This window comes from Aphelocoma coerulescens, chromosome 6 (genome assembly GCF_041296385.1).
Source record: "Aphelocoma coerulescens isolate FSJ_1873_10779 chromosome 6, UR_Acoe_1.0, whole genome shotgun sequence".
Taxonomy (NCBI): domain Eukaryota; kingdom Metazoa; phylum Chordata; class Aves; order Passeriformes; family Corvidae; genus Aphelocoma; species Aphelocoma coerulescens.
This window is the reverse complement of record NC_091020.1, coordinates 27,838,131-27,860,076: the sequence shown is the minus strand read 5'-3', so window position 1 is coordinate 27,860,076 and position 21,946 is coordinate 27,838,131. Positions and strand designations below refer to the sequence as shown.

At 37.4% G+C, this 21,946-nt stretch overlaps 1 protein-coding gene across 5 annotated transcripts in view; it reads right to left on the bottom strand.

The window, feature by feature from the left end:
• Positions 1–21,946, bottom strand: part of VTI1A (vesicle transport through interaction with t-SNAREs 1A) — a 259,687-nt gene that overhangs the window by 230,348 nt on the left and 7,393 nt on the right. For all 5 annotated transcript variants that reach the window (XM_069020031.1, XM_069020029.1, XM_069020027.1 and 2 more), the window contains exon 3: positions 17,999–18,109. In XM_069020031.1, coding sequence (XP_068876132.1) covers positions 17,999–18,109 — 111 coding nt within the window. The remainder of the gene's footprint in view (positions 1–17,998; positions 18,110–21,946) is intronic.

Here is a 21,946-nt window from a genome sequence, read left to right as displayed (position 1 = left end):
AACACTGTCATCTATGTTTTGGGGGGGGGAGAGGGGAAACCTGACCTCACACAGCATTTTACTAGAAAAGCCTGGAAGTCAGAGGGCACTAGTACAAATACCACAAAAATAAAATTAAGGAAAAGAAAACAGAGAGAAAAAAAATCCACAACCAAAAACACAATAGAAACAATACTTTGTGTTCCTATTTTAAGTGCCTCTCTCAATGCTATATGCATAGCAGCTAAAGGCAAGCTGGAAACCAGCCAGGTCCTGGCTGCCAGCAAAAATTTTGTCACCTCCTTTGAACATCTGAAGTATGTTTACCCAATAGATTTCATTAAATTACACTTCCATTAGGAAGCATACAATGTTGATACTCATCTCAAAGATAAAAGGGATCGCTAAGAGGCATGTCATCCTGCTCCCCAGCTGATTGCTATTTCTGGGCCAATCAAGGAAAGGAGCCAGAACAATACTTAGTTAAAAAAATGCAGCATCTCCCCAAGGACTACACACTAAGAGACTGCAGCTCCATTATCAAAATGAGCATATCATTAATGACAATACACATAGAGTATGTTATTTTAATACAACTCATACACAACAAACAAGCTGTATTTGGGTCATTAGCTGAATTTGTAAAGCAGTATTTCCAAGGGTTAGAAACTCCTTATCGAGATATGAAGTTTATAGGTTGGGAACAGGGAGAGAACAAATATTTTATATGATCCCAAAATACAGTGACTCTAATAACACTCTGCAGTTTGAAGTGCAATGTAGTAGCTAACAGAACAATAGGCTATTCAAACAGAAGTTCTCATTTTAAAGCAAAGCAGAAGTAATTTAAAACACCAGGCACTGCTTTGCTAAACATCTACGAGGGATAATGAAAGCAAAATGCCACTGATGCAGTTTATACTGTATGTATCACCTTTTAATTTATTATTACAGAACAGTTAAAAAAAAAGACTCAAAACAAATTTTACAAACATAAAAAAAAAATCTATTGAAAAAGCAATGCTGATTGTAAGGTAAGACACCGGGGAGGGAAAAACATAGGAGACTCAATTTATCCTGTGGTAGGCTGAGCCTTTCCTAGTGGAGAGGAGGAGATATCTTTGTCTCTAAGCATTGGTGTTAGATGTATGATGTTTACTGTGTTTCCTAATCTCCAATTCACATAACAGCAATAAAGGGAAGAGGACAAAACCAAACCCATGCTAATTAAAACCTGAAGATATAGGAAAGGGCTGGGAGGTGTTAGCTGTTTACAGTCAAACTCTGCCTCATCGTCTTGCAGCAATCTGCGACTATTAATCTCTAAAAACACTCCTTGCTCAATATTCTGCAATCTAGACTTCAGCCAATCTCTTTCAACATGCAGAAAACCTTTTGGTTTAGCCATATTTGACATATCATATGAACTCCAATTATCCATCTTTTTGCAGTTAATCATCTCACAATTACATTTCCTGCACTTATAAGCATCCAGCTGGGAACTGAGTTTTAATCTAGGAAATAAAAAAAAAGGATTCAGGTTTCTAACAAATTACTTCTAATTAACCAGAACCTTTTCTAGTCATTCCAACCTAAAGATGCCTACAGCAAATGAAAGAATTTATTGTTTGCATTCCTAATGATATTCTAAAATTTCATTTCAATTTCCCCAATGAGTAACTTTCAGGAAATTCACTGCACTTATATCTACCTAAACAAACATTCTGTTAAGCAGGAAATGCACAACAACAACACAAAACCTAGGGGAAGAAAGAGAGAGCTGGTATTACACTGAGCAGAAAAGCTGCTAAACAAAGCTAAAGAATGCTAATTAATGGCAACTTCCAGAAGTGCACTGCAGCTATGGTGCCCAGGCTCTGCCAGAGTTATTTGGAATCTCAAAACTATGTTCCCAAATAACAGTTTAGAAATTAAAGGTTTGGCTTGGTTTTTTTTCAGGGAAAAAAATGGTCAGTTCTACTGATACAAGGCAGCAATTTGTAATCTGTACAAAGGAAGTGGATTAAAAGAAGCCACCTCTCTAGAAAACTCAGGAAACTAAGTCAATGGCAGTTAAACAGCACATGAAAGAACATTGTCCCACAACTTCCAGTGATTTCCCCAGGGAAAGATTTGGAATAAAAGCCGTACAAAACATGCTTACTGCACGATTGGGAACTGCTTGATACCACAGGGAGGTAACATGAGGTAAGAATCAAATGTAACAGTTTCATTTACATTAAGTCATATGAATTTTCTCCAACTATTTCAGAAATAGTAACCATCTGACAGAATATGATTGTTGCAAAGTGAATTATACCTTTCATGTTCTTTGGACAGTCAAGTACCAGAGGGTATTCTGTCAATTATATGGTATCGCAGATGTACATCCCAAATCTGTCCATCTATCTAACAAAAAGAAAACAATATACAGCTGAAAAACACTCTTCAGAGCTATCTTTGAGTAATACATAATATATAGGTCAGTCTAACTGCAGAAATATCTGCTCAAAAGGTTGGCATTCATTAATGCACTACAAAAGTTTCCACAATACAAAACAGGACTGCACTAATTGGCTGATTGATTCAATACCAAGTTAAAGTAGTTAATTATTCTGAAAAAGAGTTATTTTTAATGCACCTGAAGCCTTCCAAAAACTATTAGATTTTATATGCCTGCACCAACCTCCCATTACTTTGACTTTCATTAACTACCTCTGTAGGCACTTAGAGAACACCAAAACTGTTGATACATTTTTGTTTTTATTTATAACAGAGGTTGAGTTGTGACTGTGGACATTCTTTAACTCATTTATAACAAGGGAAAAACAACAAAACCAGTAGCAACTTCCTTTACCATTACTAAAATGTAGCACACTGTAATTCCTGCCACAACAGCAACAGCTTTGATTAGAACACTCCAGCACCACAAACTAATTAATACCAACCTCTCCTTCCCAAATTTCTGCACTTCTGCTTAACCTCTCTATCCGACACATGGAGTACAGCACATTCAATGAGGCATGAGGAAGGGATGGATTCTCCTTGATGAGATTCACAGATACATCCTTAGGTATTATAGAGTCAATATTCAAACCACTCTGTTGGAGTTGTGTGAAACATCATGAGATACCTACCAACACATTTCCAATCTTCCAGTGCACTTTCAGCTGTGATAAATGAAGACCTGTATGAAGAAGCAGCAAGAACACTATGGGAAAGTTCATCTTAGTTGTGAAATCGGCCACCAAAGACAGAATGGAAAGCCTGGCTGACAGAGGACAGTGTCAAAGTTTTTCTTCTTAAAGCTCCTCACAAGTCTAAAAGGGGAAATTGAGAGACACAATTCAGACAGGCTACAGGCATCAGTAGGAACTCTGCTTGCAGCCATCAAGATGAAGATGGGTGCTCCCATTCTGAAGGCAGTGCAAAGTACTTGGTACTTCAATGCATGCTCTAGGTCAGCACTATGAAATCCCACCACAAGTCCTGCACACTGAGACACAAAAGACCCCACATTGCTCACCCAGACTCCAGATCTCAGGCAGAGGTACCCAAGTAGGGGACAGAAAAGCGCCACTGGAGCTGTTCCAATCAAGTAGTTTTAAAAGTCAGAAAGACCAAGGCCCAGGAACTTACGTATGCCTTGGACACCTGGCAGAGCGGCACAGCTCCCAGCAAGTTCAGGCCAGAATTTTATCAGGGTGTAGCTCAGCAGGGATGACAACTGGGCAGGGCCATGGGGAGCTGGAGAGCAGCATCCCTCAGCATTCCCCAAGCAGGGAAAAACAGGCCTGAAATGGAGCCCTGGGCCATGGGCGGGCTGGGGAGACTGCTCAGGGCCACTGAGGGCTGTTGGTGCCCTGAGGGCCCCGGCCACTCAGAACTGGCCATAACTTCTGTAAGATTTTGTATTAATCACAGCTTGTGGAGAATGCAGAAAAAACGTCATGCAGAGAACACATAAATGGGTTTACATCACCATGGAGAAGACAAATTTCAAATCAGAAATATCCAGCATATGAAGCAACCCTGATCCAGGTTAAGGCCAAGGACATCTGTCTGTTGTTACAAGAAACTGCTCTAACATTCTAGAATAGTTTTATTGGTTAACTGCCCTTGAGTCCCACAAGCCCTGAATCACTGGCAAGTAAGGAATGAACAGATAATACTGCAGAGAGATTCAGAAGGTACAAGGCAAACATGAAAAATAAAAAGAATTAAAAGAAAAAAAAACCCTCTCAGCCACAGCCATTTAAGTAGGAACACCACAGAGAAAAGCTCTTAAGTGCAAATCTTTCTTATTGCAGTGTTACTTTCAGTGGCACATGAAACAGCAACGATAACAGGCTGAAAAAAAAACTTTGAAAATAAAGTTAAAAGATACATGTAACTTAAAACTAACATCTTTTCCTACACAGAAAGGTTAAATTGTGGGGTTGACATTTGCATTTGTTACGTTGTCAACGTTTCCTGCCTATCAGCCTATGTACAAACAATATCTAAAGATGTCATCTACATATTTATACCAAAGGAGTTTATGAACAAGACCTGTCAGTATATTTTAACACCTTTCCAAAACGTCAGCTTTCATCAGGTATAAACACAACATGTTTAATTTATTAGTTTGGTTTAATATAAAAAGTTGACAATCATATGTCACCATAACTATTGATAAGGTAAATAAGGACTACAGGAAAACGTCAGAAAGTTATTAAAATATTTCTCAGCTTCCTGAATCAAATTGGATTTATTGGCTTTTCTCTGTCAATAAGTATATCACACATTTTTCTTCATATGGCTATCTTTGAAGTGATGTGTCCCATAGCGAAGTTTGCAGACAGACTGTATATCCTGGAGAATCTGAATTTCACTTTGACTTTTTGGGCCAGGGGAAAGGACTTTGTTAATATTAAAAAAAAAACCAACAAGTGAACACAAACACACAGATTTGTTCACCTATATTTAAACATATGCCAAAGATTTATTTTTCTAAAATATACTAAGCCTCATAAAAGGTAAAATATAAGGCAAAAGAAACTTTGAAAGTTGAGCAAAGCAACACATTTGTTTCCACTTTCCACAGGAAGTGCTTGATTCAATTCCCTCAAGAAGATTGCTACTACCAAAGGTCCACCTTCTTTGTTTATAATGCCAGGAGAACAACCTACTCTCACTTCTTTCTAGATACTTCCTCCAAAAATGTAACAAGAGGGCAGCACAGCTTCATTTCAAGAATTTCATCCCCCTACCACGATACAGCCAAACACCTCATCAGTGAGTCACTCTAGTCAGAATGCAGCAGCTTGCTCTATAGGGGAAAAAAGGGCCTTTATCTGAATGCAAGGATAAACTCCATTGTATAGATTAGTTCAAACACTCCTGCCCAAGCCACACTCAGGCCAAGTAACAGCTAGAGGCACAAAAATGTTTAAAGGCAGGGGTACCAGAGAATGGACAGCTCTCCTTGCTGGAAAAGGCTTTTCTTCAGCCAGTCCAACTCTACACTTTGGAATTAGACACAGTGAAGAATTTACTGTCATACAACCCAGCTCATACTGAATTTGATACTGTGGACATCACGAACCATGGCATGGCCCAGCCCAGCCTCTTAACTAGTCTGTAAAATGTACCCAGCAGGGATAAGGATATTGTTTTCTCACCAGACATGCTAAATGTGCCCTCAAAGACCTGATCTGGATTTCCCATTGCTAATTTTTGTGGGATTTTACTAATTTATGTCACTTCTGCATCAAAATCACAAATGCAGTGAGTACAGATGGGGACCCAGGTATGGAATATCAGAAGTATCAGCCACTAATCATTTGTTGCTATCAGATATTTAGTGCTGAAGACATTGAAAGTGGATTGGATACAATGGAAAAACAGAGGCTTTGTTTTTCTGTTCTAATGACAAGTAGGTGGAAGAACTGACACATGATCCACCACAAGTGATCTTTATATACTAAACAAACTCACTGAAAAGACAATTTCCAAAAATGAAAAGTAGTCCAGATTTACTAATAACCATATTTAGTTATGCTTATTAGCCATAGGATTATCCAGGCCCATCCCTGGGAGCTTTCAAGGCCAGAATGGATGGGCTTTGAGCAACCCAGTCTAGTGGAAGATGTCCCTGCCCATGGGAAAGGGTGTTTAAACTACGTGATCTTGAAGGTCCCTTCCAATCCAAACCATTCTGTGATTCTATGATATTTCAGGCTACAGAAATACCTGTCCTGGTTTCCTTTGTCTGATACAAGGTACAAGAAAGGGAATGGAAATTTTCACAGGGCCCAAATTTTTCACAAAGGAAGGAAGGACCTCAAAAGGAAATCTTGCTCCAAAAGAATACATTTATCTACATCAGGAGCATGTTGGAGTTCTTCCACTATTTTTTCTGTAGTGTACATGATTTCAGGTTTTATTGCAGAATAGATTTGGCCCTGTTCTTAGATCAAACATCTTCCCTTCAACATGGTTCAAAGCTGCCTGAAACACCACTATTTTGTTCAGACCTTTATGGCTGTTCAGTGCACGCCCAAAATGGAGTTTCCAGTTCATTTTCCTGAAAAAGTAATTCTATTCAGACTCACATGCAGTAAGTGAGGAAAATTGGGGGATTTTGTCCAAGCAAACACCACCACTGTACAAGAAGCCCCAGATGGGAGAAAAATCCTTAGCTAAGACATTTTTTAAAACATACAAATGGCTTGGAAACTGGTCACATATTATCAGAGAAGGGAACTCAGCAGTTCTGACCTTAGCAACAGAGTACTTTTTAGGTACAAATTAAAAGTAAAAACTTTTAACATTTGCCCCAGAAAGAGAAACAAAAAATGGAAAAGGGAAAATGAGGAGAGAAAGGAACAAATTTTCCTTATGCTCATTCTAAAATACATGCATTTTAAACCAAGCTCTCTACAGGGCACAAGTGCTGAGCCACCGATCTGCATTGCTGAATGCCAGACATGTAGCTCATGAATGGAAAAAAGGGACTTAATAACACGTTTGAAAGTGACTCCAAGTATGGGTCAGGAGAAAGATGCAGCCCAGGTGCCTTCAACTGAAATAAAGATCTAACAGGAGGACAACATGACAGAAGGTAAGAAAAAGACAAAAGGAGCACTAAGGGCTTAAAAAGGCTGGGAAAGCAATTCAGGTTAGCAACCCCTAACTTAATCCTGACCTTTCTGTAACTTTTTACCTTGATTTAGTTGACTGAACTAACTTTGTGGGAAGCTTACACAACTGAACCAGAGAGTCTGATTTCTCCTGAAGACTGGGCAGAAAGACGAGGGAATCACGTGGTCACTTGGGCATATTAATGACATTGAATTATGAAACTATACAAAACAGCCATTGCAAATCAAACATTCTCTTTTGATTAAAAATATCCTAGCACTGTGGTTAAGACCCTATCTTAGCATTATTAGTTTTACTCCCAACCACGTTAATCTTAGATAAATGCTTCTACTTTTTTAAGGATGCTAGAAATTTTAACAGAAACACGTAACATGAAACCTGTAGTTTCAAAGACAGCTGCTAATGGAACAATCTATAATACTGGCACTAACCTGTATTTCTTAAACAAATAAAAATAATCACAAGAAACACATTAACGTAACAACTCAGTTCTTTGCATAGTTCTATTTAGTTAATACTCATTACAGTGCCAGAGAGCTGTAGTCATGGGCGAGAAATCCCTTTGTGCTAGGCACTCCACAAACGGGGATCCCTGTGACAAAACATCTGCAGTTACATGTCCCAAAATACCAATAGCATCATAATGGAAAGTAATTCTTCAGATTTTGAAATAAGAGAATTTGTTTTGATATTAGTACAGTTGTTCTCTCTTAAATGAAATATTAAATACCACTTTTTCCCCTGGTTGGCAACACAACCTAGCAAAAGTTACAGCTCGATTTAATAACGGCTCAAATCTTCTACTCAGGAATCAGCAAAGAGGAAGGTGTTAAATTCATAATGCAGGAGCATTTTCTAACTAAGGCCCAAGCCAAGACCCACCAGACACAATACAAGCCTTTTCTTTGACTTGCCAGAATTCACATTTGAATCTTTAGTGAACAGGTACAAAGCCTGCAATTGCAATTCAGTGTTTTCCACGCCGACCAGGAGGGTAAGTTGGCAAACACTACCCTTATTCATTCTAGTCTTAACTTCTCAGAAAATAAAAAAAACCAAACTAAGGACACGTTGGAAAGTTGTGGGGGTTCCGAAAGTAAGCACAAATGCCACTCAATGGGAAACATGCAGAGCCCACACACACACACTCCCCGTTTTCTTTCTCTTTATACACCAGGCGCCAAATATTTAGTTAGCAAAACCCTTTTTTCATTACACCCATCTGAAATGGTTAAATGTTTCTATAGAGGGAAAAATTATTCTGTTCTACTGCTGATCCCTGAAGCCACCTGCTATATTCCTTTTTACTATCTGTAATCTTTATATTTCTACTTTAATTTTCATTGATCACCCCTTTTAGGAGTAAAAACCTCTGTAGTATTCACTAAATATTGGAAAAGGCCTATTTTCCTAGCACTGGCACCCTAAAGGCAGTTTAAAAAAAGCAAATGAAAAGTAAGGGAGGTGCTGTATTTGATCCACTTATTATAAATGTATACAAGCATTAAATTGTCAAATGTACAACTTTAGATCCTCTAGCCTTTGCAGGGATTTCCTCCCTAACTAAGAACAGCAAGTTTAAATAGACTTTGTGGCCAAGAACCACTTTTTGTTGAGGTTTGTACAGCAGCTTTAAGGGAAGCTGGCTGTACTTGGGACAGACTACTAAATTGTTGCAGAGTAAAAATAAAAAGCTACCAAACAAAAGAACAGAGATATTCACACTTTTTCCATATGTTTCACATAGTAAAGAACATTACTAGGAGGAGGCAGAATCACTTTAATAGACTTCCAGCTCTATTCTTTTACTTTAGATTCCTTCCTCACTAAGTCTTAAGCCAGAAACAAGATGACATCTCCACTGCTGTAAAAGTCCATCTTTTTACCTCTGCTAGCCAGTTTTACAGAACCATAAAGTTTCTTCTGTGTTTATTACTTGTATATTAAAAAGAACCAGCCTAGAGCACAAAATGGGAAGGTTTTTTTCTGAGACAAAACAGGCTAACATCGTGTGGTTTAGTTTTAAAATACCATTTAAAAACATTTGCAGCTAGAAAATATTAAAGAAATGTAGTATTTTTCAGTAAAAATTAAAGTCTACCTACAAAAGGGAACAGCACTCTATCCAACACTGAAGACATCTGCCTAAATATCTACTTTGTTCTTGGGTTAGAATTTGGGCGAGAGGTGACAACAAAAATTTACCATTCTGGTTAGTAAGAAAAATTGGTAAGAAAAAAGGTGGGATTACTTGATTAAACGATTTTTCTTAAGAATCCCTGACACTTTCAAATTCATCTAAAACATTAGCTTTTCACAAAGGCTTCTTAATCAATTATAGTAGACTTCTTGGGAAAAGAGCCAGAAATGCAATTTAATTGAACTGTATTTCTATTGCACTGAATTTCAGTATTCCACTTTTGGAAACCCAAGATCATAAAAACAAAACTATGCAAAACACGATACCTGGCAACTGATTTCTTGTAAAAAAACACACACAAGTTAACATGTAACATCACTAAATCAGTGCCATAGAAAGCATCAGAGAGAAAGAGCAAATACATCCATCACTGTTTCTTCATCTCTCGTATTAAAAAATCTAGAATTTATTTGCATTTACAAGAATTTGCAAGGGGCACAGAAAAATTTGTACTATCCCAGTAACATTACCATAAATCTACAGTCTGTCTCCTGTTATTCTGTGGCAAAGGTTTTCAGCAGAAACACAGTAACTAAAATATTATTAGTACTAACAGAATATAATGAATGCTAGTATTTGTAATGTTTGACAACTGTTTGACAACCAGACATACAATGTATTCAGTTATGCAAAGAGGGGTTTTTTTACGTTCTAATATTTGCTTATGATGCAATGAGAATTTCAACAAGCATTTAATATGTAATGACCATATAAAATTTTCCCCTTGAATACTGATTGAGAAAATATCAAGATAAAGAACAAACCTCTTGAAGTTAGGTAGAAATAGAAGCACTGCTGTTAAAAATAACTATTTCAAGTTTCTCTTCATGGAAGCAACAAAACCAAGCTGGCAAAAAAAGCTATTAACCACTCGTTTGCCAACTAATTTTTGACATGGGACAGTTAATCAGTCACAAATAAAAAGTTCACCATTTACCAGATGGCAACTTCACTATAAAGGGAAGCTATTTTTGACCATGGCAATTAGTCTTCTCATGTTTCAAACACTAAATTCTATTTTCACATTAATTTTTAAATCTATGTGGCTTTAACTTAAAATAAACTGTACATCAAAAGAATGGAAAATAAACAGCCAGGAACACAATTTGACGAATTGGATTTATTTAGTTTATTTAGCTAAACAGGGTCCATTGGATCTCTTTAATAGGCTGACAGTTGCACTGGGCTGGTTAATAAAACATTCAACACAGTATCTTCAGCCAATATAGAAATGCAAATCCCACCAGAAATATTTTATTCATGAAACAGTAATTTCAGTTACTACCAAAGCAAAAAAAAAAAAAAAAAAAAAAAAAAAAAAAAAAAAAAAAAAAAGAAGAAGAAACTGGGGGGGGGAAAGGGGGGGCGGGGGGCCGACACTTGCTTTGCAAACAAACAGCGCCACCCAGCGCCGCTCCACGGACAACACACCGGGACATCGGGAACACGGCTGGAATTATCCTTCCCGTGTCAAAACGCACCTTCTCTCTATTTTTTAAGATTCACCAGTAGCACATGTCTCTCCCTATTCAGCACTGAAATGCAAAATAGCCTCGCTCTAGCTGGGAAAAGGAAAAGGTAAAGAAAATGGAAAAGAAAAGAAAAAGAAAAGGAGAAGAGAAGAGAAAAGAGAAGAGAAGAGAAGAGAAGAGAAGAGAAGAGAAGAGAAGAGAAGAGAAGAGAAGAGAAGAGAAGAGAAGAGAAGAGAAGAGAAGAGAAGAGAAGAGAAGAGAAGAGAAGAGAAGAGAAGAGAAGAGAAGAGAAGAGAAGAGAAGAGAAGAGAAGAGAAGAGAAGAAGAGAAGAGAAGAGAAGAGAGAAGAGAAGAGAAGAGAAGAGAAGAGAAGAGAAGAGAAGAGAAGAGAAGAGAAGAGAAGAGAAGAGAAGAGAAGAGAAGAGAAGAGAAGAGAAGAGAAGAGAAGAGAAGAGAAGAGAAGAGAAGAGAAGAGAAGAGAAGAGAAGAGAAGAGAAGAGAAGAGAAAAGAGAAGAGGAGATTACATGTTAAGGAATTCGAGAGTGCAGTTCCAGCCTGAAAAGCAAACACGTTCAAATGGTGGGGGTTTTGCACAGTTTGCCTGATTTTTTTTCTTTTTTTTGTAATCTTTGTGTCTCTAACTCATGATAGAAAGAAAATCAAACTTCTACTTGAATGAGTGCAGGTGAGCAATACAACAAAGTGAGCGTGAGATACACTCTGTTTTCTTCATTCATCATTGTCTCCCACATCTATGTTCAACTACACGACCTTTATTACTGCTGCTATCAAAAGCACGAGAGTGATAGCTGCTTCTTTTTGCACAACAGATAGGGGAGTGTCACTTGAGTAGAATAAGAAATCACTGAGGAAGTGGAAAACAATACAGCCTTCCCCCTTGTGGGCCTCACACCCCCAAAACCAGCATTCACCTTCTGTATATGAAGTCACTTCACTCACCAGCTAGTTAGAAGTAATTCTGAGTGAACATGGCTTCTTCCACTCTCTTTTAGAAAGAACAGCAAACATACTTAATTCTACTATTTTGAGAAGCAGAAGTTTTAACATAAGAACAAACTCCATGATAAACAGAGAAATTGCAGTTCTCTACCTGGGAAAGGCTGATGAGGACTGAAATCTGAACAGGTCTACAAACTATCAGGTGAGAATGCTTGTTTAATGAAAAAGGCAAAGCTGATATCATGCTGAATTTCTACTACATGTCTTAAAACACATTTTACAGAAAGATTTCATTTGGCCACAGACCACTTTTCAGCTTAATTTAGTACAGAAACATTCTGTGTGTGAAGAGAGAAAGGAAAGAGGCATGAATGCTTACCCTGTATGAGTCATATGCCTTTCATTCACAGCCTGCAGCCACACACAAGAGTTATCAGACTTACCAAATCATTTCCTGGAAACACCTTTATTTGTAATCAGTCAGCCAAGTCTAAGCTACACAATAGGGTTTTTCTAAAAATCATGTGCATCACCTCCACCACAACTTGTTGAAGGACCAACAAAGAGATACCATAAATTCACCAGTCTTAGCCCCACGTGTTAACAGATGAGGCAGACACAGAATTTCCTGTGAGGATTAAGATGGAGTTGGTTGAGAGGAGAATCTAGTTAAGGAATTAGCTTTACTGACATTAAAAATTTGCTGCTTGGTTGCCCTCACCCAGCATTTTATCTCTTCACACATTGAGTTATGAGATGCATAACACACTTACTGGTCAAACACAGGATGATTCTTTGTAATCAATACCTACAGAATTACAAAGCCCAGGAAGTAAGGTGTGTTTCACTGGTCAGGCCTCTCAGGAAAGCCAGCTAAGATGATATAACCCTTTAGGTTAATCACAAATTAAGCATGTTAACTCCCATCTTTCACACTTTCCTCCACAGAAGAGCATCTTGTCACTAGTTAATTCTATTATGAAGTAAATTTACTTCCATCTTCATACTTCCACACAAAACAATAAAAAGAAATTTAAGACATAAATAACTTTTCTGCTGGGGTTATAAGTTATACCACTTCCTAATATTTCACCAGTTTAGGCCTTGAATGTCACAAAAAGAAAAAAAAAAAAAAAGAGAACATGCTTTCCTGTATCACTTCTCCCCCATTTAAAATAGCAATATTATAAATCAAGTAATTGCAAAAGGTCAAACGCCTCCACCTTCTTCCACCACAAACCCACCAGGGTGGGGACACAAGTGAAAACAAGCTGAAGACAATGTGGAATTTGCTTCTATAGAAAAGACGTTGGCCTAATGCTCAGCCACAGGCAGGCAGACAAATGTATCAGAAGATATTAGAAAGGTAACAGAGGGGGAAAAAAACAGTACCTCTGTAAGGAGCAGTTTGAGTACTATGTAGAGGAGTGATTACTTATCTCAAGAAGGTGACAGTATCTATAAAAATGGCAGTGAAGGAATTTTTGTTCACAATATGCTTTTTCAAAATTAGATTGTCGAAGTACATGGCCAGATAATTCAAATTGTTCCTTCTGAAACTAATTTCAGTCTTGTGTGCATTAAGACAAATCTTCCACAGCCCCATTCAAAAGAGCTGTACTACTCACATAGTGAAAACTAATCTGATTTCAGAAGTTTCAAATGTGTCAACAAGATCAGGTTTCCCTAAAGGCACGTGTACCTGCCCAGGCAAGGTTCTTGCGCACACATGACACGATGGCATGATGGATTCCCTGTTTTTAAGAACACTGTTGAGATGCAACAATGAAGATACACACACAGCAGTCCCACACATGGCTCATAATTTTGTAACTACAAAGCATTATTGCACTATTTGCTTTATAAACCAAAATAATCCAGCAGCAACAGTTGAGTCTCCAAAGTTCTAGTTCAAACTGGAGACCTAGGGAAGACTGGCCATAAAGATACAGCCAGCAACTTGTCGTTTGACAAATGATGTTCATTATGCTTACAGCCGTATCATAATTTGTCTGGGTAAGTGACTGAACCTGAAATGGGGGCAATGTTATTTGCAAAACACAGCCAGAACATAAGAGACACAGCTGTGTGAGTTGTTTAGGCGAGCTTCTGGACTCAGGTGGTACTTGAGTCATACAAGAGAGCTAACTTTATCCAGTGAAATTCCACTGCCCATCTCCTTAAATGTTTTTAAAGCTTAACAGCAGTTGAAATTTTAACAATGACCTGAAACAGAACCTGTAGGAGGTATGAATTGTAAATACATATCTTCACTATTAACTGAAGCTATTGTTAAATGCCAAAAATGTTTAAATGTTTACTCAAGTTTTGTACAATGTGTATATGCATCTGCAACTTCACCCACGCCCCTTATTTTTTCTTTTAAAGGTTATTCTGAAAGTCAGAATTACCAAAATCAGTAACAACTCTGAGAATTTAAAAAGAATGAGCACTGTCTCCTGAACTGATAACAAATGCTACCTGCAAAATTTACCTCTGTGCTGCCGACAGAATAGGAACAGTTCCTATGTTGCCTCCTTTATTTGATGGCTATTTCTTCTTGCTCAATACGCTCATCTCATTTTCAACACTGTGCAATATTCATTTTTGTAACATGAGTACTACTGTATAACGTGGTCTTTACTGGATTTTTATATTTCCTCATCTATTTGAATGCCTTATACATCAGCAGTAAGCTTTTCAGGAAAATAAAAGCCTGCCTTTGGTTTTTTCCATTTTATGGTGCCCTGACTTCGATCCAGTACATGGAACCCTGGGGATGGCTACAAATGCTAGCAAATAACTACATATTTGCTAGGTTTATATAGTCACATTTTCACATGGACTGGGATAGATTTAGGTCAAAGTTATGTTTATAAAATCTGGAAGCCTTTTACCACTGTATATCCCCACTGTTTAAAGATAACTGGCTACTTTCAGGTAACAACATAAAGTGCTTTATTTGTATGAATAAACAACACCTATAGTCCATGTACTTAAAAGACTGCTTTTTTCAGTCAGAACTTGCTCCAAGCAGGCAGGCACCATGGACATTCTACATCTGAAATAGCCAGAAAAAAAAATATTTGCAAGCTTAAACCACATTATGGTGCATCAGTATACGGAGGAAAAAGACCTGCTGACAGGAAGACCGTTTTAGGCTTCAGGAACTCTTTCGCAGGTGGTCCCAAGACCTGGAGCAGCCCGGAAAGCACAAGACTGTGATGTGCAACTCCACTTGGGGCCACAAGATAGAGCCACCAGCGCGTTCACGGGCCCTGCAGCCGGCCGAGCTCCGCACGTCCCACCACACCTTCCCTGACCCAACGGGGACAAAACACGCCACAGAAATGAAGGGCCTGGAATGTGCTGTTGAAAATGAGATAATAAAACCAAGATTCACATCTGCAAGTAAAAAAGACAGCAAAAGTCCTATCAAAGAATTTAATTCTGTTTCCATGTGTTTATTGCAAGCCTGAAAGTTGGCTTTTTAAGATGTGTGCAGCTTTTCTGCAGAGAAGCATCACTTCATGCTTGCCCTGTTCTGATATTTCTCCCCAAGAAGACTGCACAACACTGAGGTAAGCATCAGAAACCACTGTTGCCTGAAGTCGAGGGGCAATGCTCACCCTGTTCATTTTCCCCATCAGTATTCATAGTGCTATGCTTTCTGAGTAGTTTTAAAGATAAAATTGTGCTATTCTTTTTTTCATTATCACTGTTCCCCTTCAAGAGAGATGGCTAAGACAGGGAAAGGTGTTTTTTTCTCCTTGGATACGATTTACTGCAATTAGTGTGTTACCAAGCATGCATGTGCAATACACTGCCTGGGGTAGATGTCTTTGCCTTCACACACCCCTGGACTGCAGAGCATTGACACCTAACTGCAGGTCTCAAAATAACAAAGATTAGCAACAAGAGGAAATAAACCTCCTATTTGCAACTTGGTCCTATTTGCTTACAAAGTTAGAGATGAAAAGCCATGTTTGGAGTAACTTTTCTGAGTACAGCTCAACAGAGCTTAAATCTGTATTTTTCAGAATATACTTCAACACAGTAATGTGTATGGAAAAAAAACCCCGATATATTCACAAAGATGCCACAGCACCTAATAACTAATATTACAGTGATTATTACAGACATTATTACACACACTGCTCAAGATAAAATAAACTCACCAGTTACTTACTAAATGTCACAAATAAACTTTAATGTTGTCCATCCTGCCAGTAAAGAGTGGACAAGTGGCCAGTCCACAAACCTCCTATTTCCTTCTCCTAGCTTTAAACATGTTGCTATGCTACTGTTTTCCGTAACTATTTGGGTGAGGACAAATTTTCAGATGCTATAAGGCATAAAAATAACCACAAGATCAAGTCTTATGTTATTAATGAACATAAAAGAAAACTACTCATGCCAGTTCTGCATTCACTTTGTTTGAAATATAGAACTTAATGAAAAAGACTGTGCACTGATGTAATTTTTGCAATTAAATTCACAGACCTAATTTCTTTGAAATGAAACAAGAACACTCAAAAGCACTTCCATTTCAGCAAATACTTCAACTTTCTACCTTTGACAGCCCTGGAGCTTACAGAGTCAAAATAACATTTCTTTTCCTCCTCCTCTTCCCTCTTTGAACTCACAACTGTTCTATAGTTTCCAACAAGCTGCTATTTGACTGGATAATAATCCAAAAAGAGTCTTAAATCCTCACATACAGAATTAGAAAAATATTAGTACTTAGAAACTGGAACTACGTAAGGCATTTAGTTGTAACACCACTATTTGCTATGTAAGTGAGATCTTTTCAAGCATAGTTGTTTTCTTCCAGTACTTTGCTCCATCCTTCACATCATTTTCTTTCCTTGATCTTCTGCTGAAGATCCTTGGGCTTGGGGCTGTTGTTTCTATCCATTATTATCATATGTTCCTTCCTCTATCTCATGTTGGTTTTGGTTCTTCACTCTGAGCACCAACTTACATTCTTGTGATCATGTAACTCCCAGTGCTATGATACATTTCCTTGCACGTATTTCTCCTCTTCCATACAGTGTCCAGTTCTGAACTTTCTCATTTTCACTTGCCTGGGAATATGGAAGTATGAATTCCACCATCTACCAACATACAGAAATAGGCCAGGAACAAATACATGCTGACAGCAAATCCTCCCACATCTGAAAAGATAAACAGCATTCACAATTGGTCCAGAAATTGCTCTCTCTGGGAAGTCACTGTTTGGCCACACGCAATTCCTACAGGGGAACAGATGAGACTGCCTCAAAATTTTGATGCAAGTCTTTTTATTCTAACATTCCTCAAACTTTACAAACTGCAACCATCTTCTAATACATTTCTGTGTAACTGCTCAACTTGGCAGAAGCACAGAGGAGTGACACTCAGCTGGATTTCTTGGCTGCAGGTATAAACATTGACTCTCCTTCCCTGAAGGATTAAACTGCTGCCAGCAACCTGAGGAAATTCACAGTTCTCCAGTGAATGGAAAATACTGCCACTAGTAATTTCTTTCTCCCTATCCTGAAGGAATGGAGCTGCTGCCAATTAACATAGCATTTTCCTACACTTTGCAATCCCTTTGAACTTTTTCAGGATTTTACAGGAAACAGTTTTGTCGCTATGTAAATCTATTCAGTGCAAATCCCAGTCACAAAAGAAAGGACTGATAACTGTAGCAGAAGCCCCCAGAAAAGGGAATCTTGTTAGTTTGCATCCATTACTCAAAAAAATGTAGAATTTATAACCAATTTGTACAAAAGCCAAGAAGAATCTAAGTGCAATGGAAAAGAAAACACAGTGACTAACAAATGAAGTACACATGAGATAAACTACATTCAAAAATTCCACGGATTGGAGATTAGACTGCTTTTCATGTTACTGCCCACATTACTACAAGCTGTCATTCCCTGAGAAATAGGATTAAAAGCTGACTGTTTTGCATACATCATGAACACTCACAGTGTTTAATGACAGAGAAACAACAGAGTTCCAGGGTAAAGAGACAGGAGGCTAACAACTGGAATGTTGGTATGGGACTGCTGCTAAAAGAAAAGCTTCTCTTCCCCTGTTTGGTTTTCATCTGTCTGCATACATAGCAAGATACATGCAGAACTCATCTCTCACACTACTCAAAAATACCCTCTCATTTGCTTGAATAATTGCATTGTTTTATTTTTAAAATTCCTAGAGATGCCTTCTTTATGTAATATGTTCAAAACTCACGAAATCAGCTTCAAGTTTTCCCATTTCTTGTGTGTAGCTTCTCATTCGACTGCTGTACATCCCTCGGCTTTGAGGTGGGATCTCTCGAACTTCAAGTTCCATCTGCTCAAGCTGACAAGAAAAAACAAAGAGGAGGCATATAAATCAAAAGGTTAATTAAAGCAAGAACAAATGTACCTAAGTTCAAGAAATATTCCTTCTTTATACAGAAAAATGTTGTTTATTCTGCAATATACAAACAATTTATCAAAATTTTTGCACAGTCTTAAGTCAAGAAACAAGTGACAAAATTAGTATTATTAACACAGGGAATGATTTGAGTCAAACATTTCTGGATTTCAATTCCAACTGTGATGAATACATTTTATTACAAAAATATAGTAAAACTGAGGATAATTCCTGCAAATGAGCATAGTTCAAAAGAAAGCCTACCTCCCCCTAGCTGTGCAGTTTTGGAAACCCTTGGTTGAAAAAGGTATTTTACTTATTTTTATAATATATATGTATATGTTTAAAGCTTTATTTACACCAGTCTGTATGTTCAATAAACTAATTCTTTTGTTTAATAAATTAATTCTTTTTTCTTTACACATTACCAACTCAGCAGAATTACATAGCCTGAATGGCTGCCTAAATTTACATCCCAAATCTGTATGTAAGTATATTAAACAGCTGAATTTCAGGGTTTAATGACAATACTATTCAGGAACTTGTATACAGTCAAATGGGTTAAAACACAACAGATATATTCTACGTTTCAAGAGCTTTTTTTAAATTATTCTTGCCATGTGGAATTCTAAGGGGTCTGAAAAACAATAATATGGCATGGGGATACAGCAAATCAAAAGTTATAAACAAGGGCCGCTAATTACCTACCCAGTGGGTGATGGGCCTGCTCTATATGGTGCTGTCTGTTCAGGAATTCTGTTTTGAACAGCAGAAGAATCCCCCATCTGTCTTTTAAAATCTTTCCAACTTACTTAGAAAAGATAAAAGAATACCTCTCCTTAGTTGTTGTAGGTACCTGAAACAGTATTTCCTCACATCCTACTGATCTTGGTTGACCAATATGGCACAGGAACAGAAATGCTTTTCAGTTAGGATCCCAAACTACTGGTTGCAGGTCTTCACAAGGGACTGCTAGAAGTTATTCCTGTGTAATCACTTGCTTACACTTTGAAATTTCATCTTCATAAGAAAAGCATCTGAATTTCATCAATGGAATTGCCAGACACTAAAAAGTCATTCTGCCTGATCCATTCTGATTATACAAAATTATATTCAATAATAAACTATAAAGCAGACTTTAATTAAATAGTCACTAATGAATTGAAACATATAAAGCAATTTCTAATTCTACCCAGTCCTTTAGCTCAGGCTTAACTTTCCAAAGGGGTATTATAAATTAAACCAATAGCTGGAATTAATAGCTTATTTCTTATCAATTTCATCTTAATATATTTGATCTCAAATGTTCTATAAACATTCCTCTCATATATATATATATATGTGCAAGGCTGGGAAGTTTTAATGAAGTCTCAATTCTTGTCTATTATATAAAACTGAAAACATCTACCAGTGAATCCAGAATTTGCACCAACAATCAGACCACGGTCCATGAAATCTAAAATGTTCATTTAAAGAGTCACTATTAAGAGTGTCAGGTCCAAGGAACAATGATGAAGCATATTTAGGCTGACCAATATTTAATAATGTTTTTTCATCATGAGATTAAATAGCTGAATTTTGTGGCTGGGCTGAGAAATTTCCATGAGAAGCCATGCAAAAGATAGCAGTCCAAGCAAGTATGAACCTAAATGCAACCTAATTTCATGCATCTCCACTTTCAGAACTCATATTATTTGTCATAAAATCATATTTTTCATAAACAAGCAAGAGCAGAGAAGCCCCTCGTATTTCCATTCAAAAATACAACAAAGTAAGTAGTGTGGCTGATGTTGTCCACTGCAAAGTAAGTCTCCACCTCCCACAGGAACTTCTCCATATGAATCTGCTCTGGACAGCTGCTAGCATTTTAAGAAACTTGTAAGCTTCACTATTTTATTCTGATTCTAAAGCCCTGGAACTTAAATAGAGATGTAAAATAAAATACACAAGATAAGAATAACCCAGCATTTGCAACACAACAATTTTGTGATGCATCCTTCATCAAACATAAAGGCAAATAACAGAGAGTTTTGTCTTAACAGCAGAATTTCATTCAAAAATTCACAGTTCTTCTAGCACATGCTAGATTTTATACTCAAAGAATTTCCCCAAAGTTAGCACAACAATCACCTTTCTTAAAAACCTGGTAAAAATAACAACCAGATACTCCACACTGGATGTAGAGTGACAAGATTTCTCTCCAGAGATTTTTTACTTCACAGCTCTGGCTTGAAAAGGCAGCCTGGGAGTCTGAAGTTTTCGTGTTAGTTCTGCACATCCATCAAACCAATTACACCAGTGATTTTATCCAAACAAAGCAGACAGTGTTTTAAAACCATCACTGCTTAGTGAATGCAAATAAATTATCTCTATAATAATATTTATAATACATAAGAGTGTTATTTCCTAGACAAGTAGGAAATAAAACAAAATCAGCTAATCCCAGATTTGACTATGCAAGACAATGTATGAAAACTAATAGTGCAAGGAATTAGGTTTATTTTGATTTTCTACTGTAGCCTCTAGTTTAAAAGAGGATCTTCTTAATCAGTTCTGTTATTAGCAGGTTTGTTCAAATTGATTTCTAAACCCAAGCCTTGACATTAATCACAAACATGCTGGGTAATTGCTCAAAGCCAATAATTGAATCTAAAGATCTAAAACAAAGTGTGAAAGAAAAGCCAGTACATTAAATGAAGATCATTATTAGGATAAAAATACAGATACAGGATTTATTTTTTAATCTTATAATAAATACAAATTTAGATGGTCTTTTTCTGACATAAGGAGAGAAGCAAGGAGTTACTAACTCAATTTCTGCTCCTTCCAATCTGCTTTGAGTAGAAAACCAAATTTGAATGACCACCCATGTTGGAGCTTCTCTGTACTGCTCTGTCTTTTGCCATGTCACCTTGTAGTGAAAACGACCTGAAAAACATTTCTAGATTTCTACTTTTTTTCAGCTGTTTGAATATGAAAGTGCCCAATAGGCCTTACTGTACCTTCAGAACATCCTCATGAGATAGGATAGTAACTTTACCATGTTTCTCACTGGGAATACCAAAGCAGAGAGGTTAGGTGCCTTGTGAACCTCAAAGGGCAAAACTGTAGGGAGTCATCCCAAGATCCAGCTTTACTGGATGTTATTCCAGTGCTCTGGTCTACAACACTAATTCTATTTTTAAACCAAAAGCACCATGTATGCCTACAAACAGTCGAGATACTTTTTTTGTTCCTATGCTACTTCAAAAAATTTATTTTATTTCGTTAGTAACCAAATAATTGATTCAAGTTCTTTCCATTTTACGAAATTCTAGGGTAGAAAAGCTAATTTCTTTCCCTATCCTAACATTCAGATTACATTTCTGACATTAGATAAACCAAACCCATTTGCAAGCAATAAACAAAAGCAACTTCAGGTAAGGAACTACTGGCCATGTGGGAAAAAGACAATCTCAACTGTCACCAACACCTTTGCTCAGCTACTCCACATCTACAAGACTTTACTCTTACACTCCTCCCAGATGGAAGACATGACAGGCTGTAATGGGAACAAAACAAACAAAAGAAGAATCACAGTTGCATAACACATGTTGCTCATCACATATTGGGTTTTTTTGTCAGTGTGAACCACAGACTAATGCTTGGTTAACACACACACTCTTCTTGGATCAGTGACCCACACTACCACGGCCCCTTTGCCCTCACCTTTATGCCTCACGTGCTGAAACGGAAAAAAAGATCTATTGCTCTACAAGACATTCTGACAGATTAAGTCAA